At 51.2% G+C, this 11811-nt stretch overlaps 2 protein-coding genes across 2 annotated transcripts; both read left to right on the top strand.

Annotated features, from left to right (window-relative positions):
- Positions 1-6228: 6228 nt before the first annotated feature.
- LOC131207039 (uncharacterized) lies at positions 6229-8859 on the top strand. The gene is made up of 2 exons (XM_058199646.1): positions 6229-6300; positions 6374-8859. Exons 1-2 carry the CDS (start codon positions 6237-6239, stop codon positions 8857-8859), a joined length of 2550 nt encoding a protein of 849 aa, XP_058055629.1. The 5' UTR covers positions 6229-6236.
- Positions 8860-9347: 488 nt separating this feature from the next.
- Positions 9348-11556, top strand: LOC131208467 (myogenesis-regulating glycosidase). The gene is made up of 2 exons (XM_058201232.1): positions 9348-11128; positions 11209-11556. Exons 1-2 carry the CDS (start codon positions 9388-9390, stop codon positions 11391-11393), a joined length of 1926 nt encoding a protein of 641 aa, XP_058057215.1. The 5' UTR covers positions 9348-9387; the 3' UTR covers positions 11394-11556.
- The last annotated feature ends 255 nt before the right edge of the window (positions 11557-11811 follow it).

An 11811-nucleotide genomic window follows, 5' to 3' on the forward strand; every position in this document is an offset into this window, starting at 1 on the left:
CAACGAGAAGATGTGCACCAACCACACTCGGCGCCATTAACTTGTCTCGTCCCTCGTTTCGCTTTGCCTCGCATGCCATTGTTACCTTTCGAGAAACACTAGAGCGCCAAAGAAGGACAGCATTAGGGTGGTGCAGTCGTTAACATTTGTTGTGCCCCGCGACGTGCTGGGCTGGTGGGCAATAGATTATTAGATAGACCATTTGACGTCGTGGAGGTGGCTGGCGATAGATAAGGCAACAAGCAGCAACACGAAAAGGAAGCTGCCTCTGCCGGCCAGCTTTCGAGTTCGAGCTTTTTGGCCCCTTTTTCCTGCACCTAGAGAAGGAAGTCCTTGGGCCGGTGGTTTGTGTGCATGTTTCAACACGTCTCACATCGTTAGTGCCTAATGAAAGCGCACGTGAAGCGAGCCACACACAGGCACGTGATTTGTTTCCCGAAACATTCTTGACTGAATATGGAGTTGACAAATGGCACAGCACAGTACAAGCAGGGGACGAGATTGGACGAGTTTTAAAGACGCCTTTATAGCACGTTTCATTCATTTGATGTTTGAATATTGAATTAACGATATTTGATTATTCAAAACCAAAGAGCTTCTCGGAATCGAAAAACAGCGAAGCATCTTCAACTACGATCCGATAAATATGTGGACACACAAAACGATCCGTGAAACCGATATTGATCGCCCTCCGTAGGGGTCACCGAAGCCAAACGAAGCTGAACAACATTATGTTAGAGAAACGGTAAACAAACATACGCCCGACCTTAGGTCATGTGCGCCGCCATCGAAGACGACGTTAACAAGCGCCATATCAAAATTACCCGTTCACGCAGACTGCACACGAAAAGATCAGTTCGCTCTGCCTCTGTCACTCCGTCTCAAAAGCGTGCAACAACAACACAAACTCAATCACCGTGACACCAAACAAACAAACCCCTCTCAGACGGACGGACGGACACCTCTCATCAGCTTCACACCCTGGGATGGTGTTGTGGCGTACTGAGGAGGACGCATGCGTATCAAATTGCGTAATCGGTTCAAGAAGAGGCCTCTTCCTTTGCCGGCGGAAGGAGTGGCCGATCGCAGAAACGTCCTATTCATAGCCGTCCACACCGATCGGGCGCGGGCTGCGAATCAGACTGACATTGGCAATGAAAAGGGGACAGACAACGGTGATGTTCATAAAGCATCCCAAAAGTTAAATCAAACTAATTGTCGCTTCTTGAGCATTTTCGATACATCATTGTTTAACAACAATGATTGATCTTCTGATTGAAGCAACGTGAGTTGGACTTTATACGTTGGCGGCACGACCTTCATTCTAAGTCTCTCCTTCGATAAAGCTCCCATTCGTGACGGTTTGGAGGGCAATTACCCAAATGACCTTTAGGTCGAATCATCTTGAAATCCGCAAGATGCTTCTCACACATGCCCCCCTCTTTGGTCTTGAAAATCATGGATAACGAAACTAAATTCAGACAGCTCAGTTTGGTTCCTCTTCTGGATTGTTGCCAAGAGACAGATTTAATGGGCCCCACTAACGTTAGATGCATCATTTTTATTCTTTTAAGCGCAACCAACAACTGGTTGTGCTAGGGTCCCCCCCCCCTCGATGTTGGCTCACGCACTTGTCGCACGGTTCCACACTGTCCGCACAGGACCAAACGTGATAACGACGACGTGATAAAAAGCATTGTTTGCCAAGCAGGAGGAAAAGCAAGGAGCATGACCGTGAGCCCTCTTATCGAACGAATGGGTGGTAATTCCGGTACACTGGTCTACCTGCTTCCGTCTGCAGTGACAACGATCTATGGAGCCTCTTCTTGTCGGTCGCTCTTGGAAGACAAATCACTGACTTAACACTCGGAGCACGCTTATCGCCGCCGCGATGCGATACTGGTGTGGTCCAATGGATACAAAAAAAAAATAATTTAGCCGGCAAAATGATTAAACGATTGAACTTAATCATCAAGAAAAGCCGGTCCGGGCCGGCCCGGCCGGCAGCTGATAATTACGTGCCCCGCACAGAAAGTTATTATTTTTCTGTCCAGCACACACACATGGCCAGTGTGTCGTGGATAAAATGTTCGCAAAGGTCTTTAATTAGCCTTGTTTTGAAAAGATTTGTAGATATGCCAGCCGGACGAAAGAGCCAACTCGGTAAGGGCGCGTAGAAAAAGTGCCCTACAATTTACACGTTACGCCTTGAACGGTACACTCTAATCTATCACCTGGCCCGCCACCAGCTGATAACGGAACCTTACGCCTTGCACTTGTGCCCAGCACCGCTCTAACCGCGCTGGCCGACCCATTACCTGCTTGCCCGGAGCACTCGGTTATCACCTTGGTGGTTGTGACGCGTTTTTTTTTCAGTTATCTTTCTCGGCACAGTTTTTACGATTACCAACTTGGACGGGCGCAGCGAGCAACTGGACTCGCGATGATGATGGTCAGGTGGAGCAACATTTCTTTGGCCACCACCTGCTGCAGCACCCCGTGGCGAAACAGTGGCTGACCAACGGCGCAAACGAAATGCGAAAGCGTAAACAAAGACACCACCACCAACAGGTGTTGGTGCGCAATGCAAGGTAACCTTATGGGGCGGCGGATGGATCTGCTAGTGGCCATCCTCCATTGTCGATCGTTTCCAGGAAAAATAGAATAAAATAGTCGATCGTTTCCAGGAAAAAAATGCGTACCGCCGCCGTGTTTTTTAACACGGCTAATCATACGAAGACGCTTGCGATTGATTTAAGACGATTTGTGGAATTTGTGGAATGGCCTATGAACTCACTGATCCACCCAAAAATTAAACTAATAACTAAAGAAAAATATGCGCTTTCTTCGCTGCAAAGCCCACCGTGTGTTGCGTTCGTAGGGCGTCATCAGACAGCGGCAATTGGCGCACACCTCACACTGGCCCGACTTCTTCGCGCGAGATATATTCTTTTTTGCCAGTTTTCCCTCTATTTGCTATTAGTTTCGCGGGGAAACGTGTTCCATCGGCAGCGATCGACAGAAAACGGTAACAGGAACCCGTTTGGCTAGTGAGGCCGCCCGAGAGGCTGTCCCGAACATACAACACACACGCAGGACGAGGAACAGAAAATATTTGAACAGCAGAAATTTCTTTTGACCCACATCAGGGGTTGAATTCGTGCAATGGAAAGTGTGCAGTTAATATAAATCGCCAGTTGAAGAAACAACTGTCATGAAAGAGTTGTAAACTGTTTAGCCAAGATTAGATTTGATCTGTTTTAGGAACTGTTGCCGTCTTACAGACCCCGGAAAGGTCCATGGACCGCATTTCGCATGGACCTAAACCGAAGAGAAAAAAGGACCTTTAAGCCCATCACTCGAAGAACTAAAAAGAAAGAATTAAGATCAAGAATAGCAGAGTTATGTTTGTTGACCGTGGACCCCCGCAAATTCCCGACCGGAAAACCGTTGCTCAAGTATTAACTGTGCGACTACAAAATGATACGATCAGCACCGTGTTGCTCTCATCAGTAGAAAGGCGAATCAGCAAAAAAAACAGCTTTATGTGCAAAAAAGACCCCACAGATCGGGGTTGGGGAATGGCGTGTGGAGTCTCGGCGATGAGTCACGTTTCCGAAAACCCATCGAAGAAACTTCGAAAACCCCCACACCCGGCTGGCCGGTCGTGGTCCACCGGCTAAATGAACGTTCTTAGGGGGCTTCTATTTCTCTGCACGCTCTGGAGTGGTCTCGCCGTCGTATCGTTTTTTGGTGGGCAATTTTTTATGTTGCTTTAATTTTTATGTATCATACCGTGTGTACCATAAATGGTACCGCGGCTGCTGCCGCCGTCGATAGACGCGTCGCGATTCCGTGCCCCCAGAAAGCAGGGGCCAATAAAAAGATCATCGACGCACACTCTGCTGCCGCCGGATGTTGGTGAAGCTTTTACTTGGTGTGTGCGCCCGACAAGGTAGTTTATTGATGAAACTTACCATTCTTTGCTCACTATGCCGCGATGATGATGATGATGCTGACGGGTCGCCAAGCTCCATTGATGGATTCACCAATCGCAGGCAGCCATGCTTCCTGTTGATCTCATTCGTTTTACCAATAATTCTGCATTGGGCCCCGGATGTTAAATACTTCCTGGAGAACGACACGATTCCAGGAATCGTCGGTCAGCGCATTATTCTCGGTTCGGAAAATTGCCTCCACGGAATCTTCAGTTCAAGCTGTCTGCCAGCAGCAAATCACCACACCTCCTGCAATTCGTTCACGCACACACTCGAATCTCGCCTTGGCTGAGTGCCGCACTAAGTTGCTCGAATTCGTGCCCGACTTTTTGCGGTTCGACCTGTCATTTTGAGCTGCCAGCAGTTTGCTCGATTTACGCACTCATACACAGTGCATATCTTCGTCCTCTTTTCCACCAACGGCAGAAAGCATGCCTTCTCTCGCTCACACCAAACCAGCTCGTCTAGATTTTCACAGCCTTCTTTGCAAAGCGGCCGATCTTCAGTTGAGCTCACACACATTCACACTCTAGGAGTACGGTAAACCAACTCTTTGCCCAATCTTTTTCTGCACACTACCTGCTACCTTCACGCAATGTAGCGAAAATATTTCCACCCGAACCCAGGTCGCCTTGCACACCATTCGCTAGTTTCGAACCACTAACAGCTTTGCCGTCGAGTAAAGGGCAAAAGCAGCAGCGCCACAATGGCCAATCAGAGACTCCATGCCAACGAAAGGCACTGGGAAAATTCTATCGCCGGAGCAGAAAAAATGGCGAAGAACTTCATTACTTCCGGCAAGCAGCCTGGTTCTAGGTGCAAAACGGTGCCATTTATCCGGATGCGCAATGCTACGAAGCGAACTATAATTGCCCCCCATTAGCATGGGTACACGTTCGGTGCATGCACTGGTCACATTTTCACACGATTACAAATCGAAAGCAAAGGCTACATCCTGCAGCTGTGCCCGTTTTACCTTCGATCTCGAAAGCACTCCTGAGGGCGCTGAACCAACGCACGCACCACTGATTATCGGAACGCGCCTTGAAACGAGCTTCGCGCACGGTTCAATCGAAATTTTCCTCTCTCGCACTCGACACGACACGCGAACGACAACCGCACGGCTTCACGGATTGCCTCGATCTGCCTGCCTGCTTGCGTTCGTATGTGTACGACTGCCAGCTTTCCAGCAGCACGCCAGCAATGTGCTCGAAACGTTGCACCAGCAGCTCGAAAGGTTGCAATGGCGGAGCTTGGCACTGCTCGAAAAGCGACGCGCAGCGCGATTTGACAGCTCTCGGTGTGGGTGTGTGCGTGTGGCCCAATTGTACACCCACACAAAGCACTCACCTGCTCCAAGGAACGTATTGTTTAGCGATGCAATTTTACGCGATAAACTCTGGACATGAAATGTACGCATAGAATCTGCGACTGCGACACTTTACTTTCACGGCACAGCTGACACTATTTGAGTAACACCAGCGACCGATCTTGCTGCCGCGATGCCATCAGATCCCGTTACATTGCGAACTGTCCTTCGCCAGCGGTGTACCGAAACACACATAAATCTCTTTTCCGGTATGCTTAATGCACTAGCTGTGACAATACGGCAAGGGTCGACAAACTACTTTACTCATTAAACGGATCCGACACATCCGTTTGTTTATTCTGAATTGTCAACAGCACAAGTTGGCGATAGCAAACGTATTGAACCGACTCGCATTCGTCGTCTTCTCTTTCATCCAACATTAAAAAACTCCCAATTCGAGTATGTTCATCAATTATTTATGTGTGCGTAGGCTTGGCATTTGCAACCGCTTCCCGGCCGAAGGGAACTCACTTGTGCGATTCGAGCAGAGGGTGTAGATTGTACACAGAAATTAATAACAAACGAAATGAAAATTGTTTCGGTAAAGGTTAATACACAATCGTGGTAGGCTCACTATTGTTTAATCGTTCAATCGAGAGAACATAATTCTCCCCAACTAAATGTCCCAACACGGACATAGATAGTCCTTGCATAAGAAGTATTACAATTAACAGTGTATCTTCTCCGTCATCCTCCCAAGCGTACTGTCAATTTCAAACGGTCGCTTTGTTTACATCTTTTCATCTTTTTTAGGGTTTGTGCAACGACGGTTTGCATTTCGGTGTTTGCCACATCAAAGCAAACTGTTGCGGTTGAATGAGTTTAATTTTCAAACGAACGCTATCAAACGTGAGCTACGCCAGAATAAAATGGAAAATAGACAAGCGCCAAACAACGAGGAGGAGCAGATCATCTTCTTGAAAATTATTCAAGGTAATCAAATACCGCAGCACCGTGGACTAAAGAAGGATGCGCTCAACTTACTGACCTCTTTCTCTGTACAAAGGAATACGGTTCAATCAGGACAAGCCGGCCCGTAAAATAGCCCTGGTGGCATCGCTTGATCACACCACCCTCAACGCAGTCAGCCGCAGGCCTATAACGCCCGGAGGTGGTTCTGCTTCGTTCAACTCGAGCATCGTGTGGACCTGTGACCGGATCTCGGTGAAGCGCATGAAAATGTCCAACCAACCGATAAAGCTCGATTGCTACGAAACGCATCCCGATGGCCAGCGGTTTCTTATCGGCTGTGTCGTCATTCCGTTGCGGTCCGTCTCGGTTGTAACGTTGGCAAGAGCCAGGCAACTTCAACCCCGCTGGTACCGGTTGATTGGGATCGAAAGCGAACGCTGGAGACGGCAGAAGCCAGAACTGCAGCTGCTGGTGATGGTAACGGATTCCCGCTACCTCCAGACCGAGGATTCATCAAGCGCTACCGATGATCTGAGCGAGGAACGCCAACGTACGACCATCTTCGCCAATCCCGACGTAGCTCAGCTTCCTGGAGCGGTTGAATTGCTCGAAGATCGGGGCCTACTACAAGTCGGTCAGCGGTCAACCGATACCGATCTCTTTCTGCTGGAAATTGTGCTGAAGTATGGCCGACACTTGGATCGCCTTGCCAAGGATCTAGACACATTCCACCTGCGCTACCAACTGCTGGGCGATCATTACTCTCCCCACGCAGAGCGCAAGGACCCTGGGTCGGCCGTGTTCGTTGTGCAGGAGAAAATATCCATCCATCTGCGCAGTTCCCTAATCGCTTTGGCGAGCTTTTTTCAAGATGCGCTAAAGATTAGGGTCGATGTGCTTCGCGAAGGCTCCGAAGGTGTCGAAGCGATTCCCACAGGCATGTCCACCATCGGCAGTACTACGATTGATTTTGTCAATTTTCTACACGGAAAAAGCATGCAAATGTTCGAAGAGAAAGATACACTTGTGGCGGAAGGCAACTTCCCCATCCTTCCGAGCGATCGCCCAGTGTCGGAGCAATCTGGTGATCGGGGCGCCGAGGAGTACCTCACAGAGGCGTCACTGAAGTGCAAAATTTCATTACGATTTCTGGGATGCGACAATCGTCCAGCGACGGGGGACAGTGTAAAAACAGAAGGAGGCAAAGCGGTAACCAATGAGGCGGATGAAATTGAGACCGTTTCGTACACTATGAACGTGACCAAAAGCGTTCCGGAATTGCATCGAAGACAGGAGTTCAAAGCACCTTCGGAAAAACAGGAGAAGATCGATATCGACACGATCTTGCTGACGTCCGAGCAGGATCTGCGAGACATACGGCGTACGTTTGCGTTTTCGGTCACCGTAGAAAGTGTCCAGTTCAACATCAACCCTTCTCCTGGCATGTGGCAACTTACGCTGCAGCATCCAAAGGGAGATACACCGTTCACGAGGCTCGTGCTAGAGTTGCTACCCGGCGCAATCACTCCGTCGTACCAGGTTGACTTTGGTGGTGTCGCTTTAAAGCTGCTCTTCTCCACCCTTCCCGATCAGATGGTAACCACCATCGGGTGCGAACCTTCGAAACTGACACTGAACGGACCGCACGGTCTGCACGGATTCGCCTGGCTCGACAACGGGAGCCTCTTGGTCGGTACACGAGAGAAGCAACCTTCCGGTGTGGTGGTGCTGGTAAACGATGCCGGCGAAAGTGTGGCCATTGCAACCGTTACATGCTCTCTGGAAGAGGTGGGCCTCAACTACAACAGCCAACTGCGGTACGATTCGGTGCCGAAGCCTTCGTCGTCATTACCGACTTGTCATCATTCGGCCTCCCGCTCAGTACCGTTCGATGAAACCATTGCCTACTATCTGCTCGAGGAGCAGAAAGAGTGGATGCGTAAGGAACGCGATCGATTTTTGGAGGAACTGCGCGAAAAAGAGCTAAAACATTTGGAATCTCTCACACGGGACTGGAAGGCGAAACAAGCAACGGACGAACAGTTCCTGGCCGAACGGTTAGCATACGCAGACACGCTGGCCAAGAGTCTGGAAGAGGCACGACGCAAGACGCTGGACTCTCGCACACCACACACGGCACGGATAGAGCAGATCGAGCAGCAGTTTCAGCGCCAGCTGTCGGCGATACGGGCGCAAGCCCTTCGATTACAGCGTGAGGCGGAATGTCACATCGACGCGACACGCAAACAGTGCCTCGAGCTGCAGGAACAATCGGCCGAACAAACGTTCCAACAGCAGCAGTTGCTGGAGAGGAATCGGATGCTGCAGGCCGAGCTGGATGACGAACGGGAAGCGCGCAGCAAGGAGGAGGCGGACCTGCGCCGGACGCTCGAGGATGTCGCACAATCGAAGGCGTACTACAAGCAGCAGTGGGCGAAGCAGACACGGGAGTTACATCAGCTGCGGCAGGAGCTGGCCGTGTGCCGCACTCCGTACCACCAGACCTCGTCGTTGGTGACTCGACCCAAGAAGCCGTCTGCTCGAAAACCGCCGACGCATTCGTCGGGATATGGCCGATGAAGAAGTCGTGCATCTATTTACTTATTTTAGATACCTCCACAAGCAAACTAATTCATATGCCTGTTCATGGTTTTCCTGATTCCGATAAGACTGACTTTTTGTAACAATTAGATCTAAATTGCTATGTAACGCGACAATAAATTGTACTGTGATTATGTTGTTCAATAAACAGTTAGATTGTTATGATAATTATGCTGAAAATTGCCTTTTTTACGGAAGTCGCAAAGGCAAAATGAGTACTTTCTTGCAAACTGCCCATTGATGGCCTAATGTGAGTGAGGAAACTTTCGTAACGGAAGCATTATTGTTGCGCTTATCAGTTCAACGGGTTTGCCGCGAAAAAGCGACTGATATCGGCGTTTAACAACAAAATATTGACCAGCACACTCCAAACCCGACGGGGGAATATAAATAATGGAGCCTCGCGGCCACTGATAGTGATTGGCTATTTAAGTGCGGACTTCCCTCGTTGCCCGGCAGGAAGTTATTCGGTTTTCTTGTGCTACACAGTGCTACACCCCCGTTAGGATGGCCACTGTCAGGTCGTTCGTGGTCGCGCTAGTGATATCGCTTCTCCCATGGCCGTCCCACGGCCAGTCAGAATACAGCCTTTCGTTCAACGAAGCCCCAACCGTGGTCAACGTAAATCTGCAAACCCGTGAACTGCGCGTTACCCACACCGGGCGGCTGGTGCAACAAATACGGCTCAGCGCCAACCTGTCGCCCGCGGCCCAGTACACCGAAACGGCCACCGGTTTCACGCTTACCGCGGCCGACGGGACGGTTCTGGAACTGGCGCGCGATGCTGATCGCTCGGACCTGTCTCAGTTCTCGGTCGTGCGCAGCGATGTGCCGCGGGCCGTGTCCCTTGTGGACTGCGTGAATCTACTCGGTACGCAGTGGTACGGTGGACCCCAGCAGAAGCGTCAGTACTGGCCAGTGCAGAAGCTCCACTTTGACCGCTACAGTATGCTCTCGAAGGAGGCGGACAACAGTGCGATCGGCGATCGGTACTGGCTGAATGCGCTCGGGTCATTTCTGTTCGTTGACCAGTGGGCGCCCCTGTTTGCTGACCAGCACTTCGGCCAACCGGGCTACCTGTGTCTGGAGGTGGCGGCCCGCGCTCCGTACGATACGCACGGTTCGAACTACGATTTCCGCTATACGATCGGAGTGGCCACCGATGCGAAGGTGGCTCATATGGGTGCGGTCCGTGGGGTGCTTGGTCGCCCGTCGGATCATCCGGCCCAATCGATGGTGGCCGAGCCGATCTGGTCAACGTGGGCACGCTACAAGCGGGATGTCGATGACGCGGTCGTCAGACGGTTTGCCGGAGAAATCATATCCAATGGGTTCCGGGGGCAGTACGAGCTGGATGACGATTGGGAGCAGTGTTACGGTGCGCTCACTTTCAATCGTACCAAGTTTCCCGACATTCGCGCCACCGTAGCGGCAATCAAGGCGGCCGGGTTCGAGCGGGTCACGTTGTGGATTCATCCGTTCATTAACAAGGGCTGCGAACCGTGGTACTCGGAGGCGAAGCGGCGTGGTTTTCTCGTGGCCGACTGGACCGGAAGCACCGACACCGAGTGGTGGAACAGTGGCAAAGGTCAGGCCGCGTACGTCGATTTTACGAAGGAAGAGGTACGCGAATGGTTCAGCGCACGGTTGCGCGGCATCCTGCAGGAGTCCGGAATCGATAGCTTCAAGTTCGATGCGGGCGAAAGCAGTTGGACTCCGCCGGATCCGGTGCTGAATGGGCCGTTGAAACGACGCCCCGGCCAGATAGTGGGCGATTACATTCGCACGGTGGCCGCCTTCGGGGATCTGGTCGAAGTGCGGTCGGCACAGGCCACACAGGATCTGCCGGTGTTTGTTCGCATGATCGACAAGGACTCGAACTGGGGCTGGAACAATGGGCTCCCGACGCTCATTACGACACTGTTGCAGCTGAACCTGAACGGTTATCCGCTCGTGCTGCCCGATATGGTCGGTGGCAATGGGTACGACAACCAGCCGCCTTCGAAGGAGCTTTTCGTTCGCTGGCTGCAGGCAAACGTCTTTATGCCGAGCGTACAGTACTCGTACGTACCGTGGGACTTTGACCGGGAAACGATCACTATTGCGCTCGCCATGACGGAACTCCACCGTTCGCTGACTCCGGCGATCATGGAGCGTTTCGCGCTCGCCGTTTCCGAGGGCCAGCCCGTCAATCCACCGCTCTGGTGGATCGATCCGACCGACGAGACGGCACAGAAAATCTACGATCGTAAGTAGCAGAGTCGCAACGACTGAGTTTTCATCGGGGCACGCCACAATATGAACGCTTCGCTTTCGTCCTTTCCGCAGAGTTTCTCCTTGGCGACGATCTAATCGCCGCGCCCGTAATCGTAGAGAATGCCCGAGCCCGGGATATCTACCTTCCGAGAGGATCGTGGACGGATGGCAACACCGGCCAGCAACACGTTGGGCCCACCTGGCTACGGAACTATCCGGCACCGCTGAACATGGTGCCATATTTCAGAAGAAGCTAACTCGTTGCGTCCCTTCCGAAGGCCGTTCCCGTTTGGGGTGGAAGAATGATAGATTTTATTTATTTTGCTGCCTCCTACATTAATCATTGAGAAACCTTCAAAGCATCCTCCAATCGTTAAGCCCAAATGAAGCGCTTTCGATATAATATAAAAAAAATACAAAATCCACGAAACGTACCAGCCCCGGCTCAAATAGAGGAGAAAGTTGCGGGAAGCACTACCTGTCGAAAGGCAGCGGAACCTCCTAACGGTACAGCATTTGCGCCGTTCTCTAACGGCGCGATAGCCACAGACCGAAAATTCGCCACAAAAAGGGGCCTCGGATCGTCTCCGCGGCAGCCAAACACCTGGTTCACATTACAGCGATCCGGTCGATCTTGGGGGCGCGGCGTCAGGAATTTCAGGTCATTGTTTCCAA

This window comes from Anopheles bellator, chromosome 2 (assembly GCF_943735745.2).
Source record: "Anopheles bellator chromosome 2, idAnoBellAS_SP24_06.2, whole genome shotgun sequence".
Classification (NCBI taxonomy): Eukaryota; Metazoa; Arthropoda; class Insecta; order Diptera; family Culicidae; genus Anopheles; species Anopheles bellator.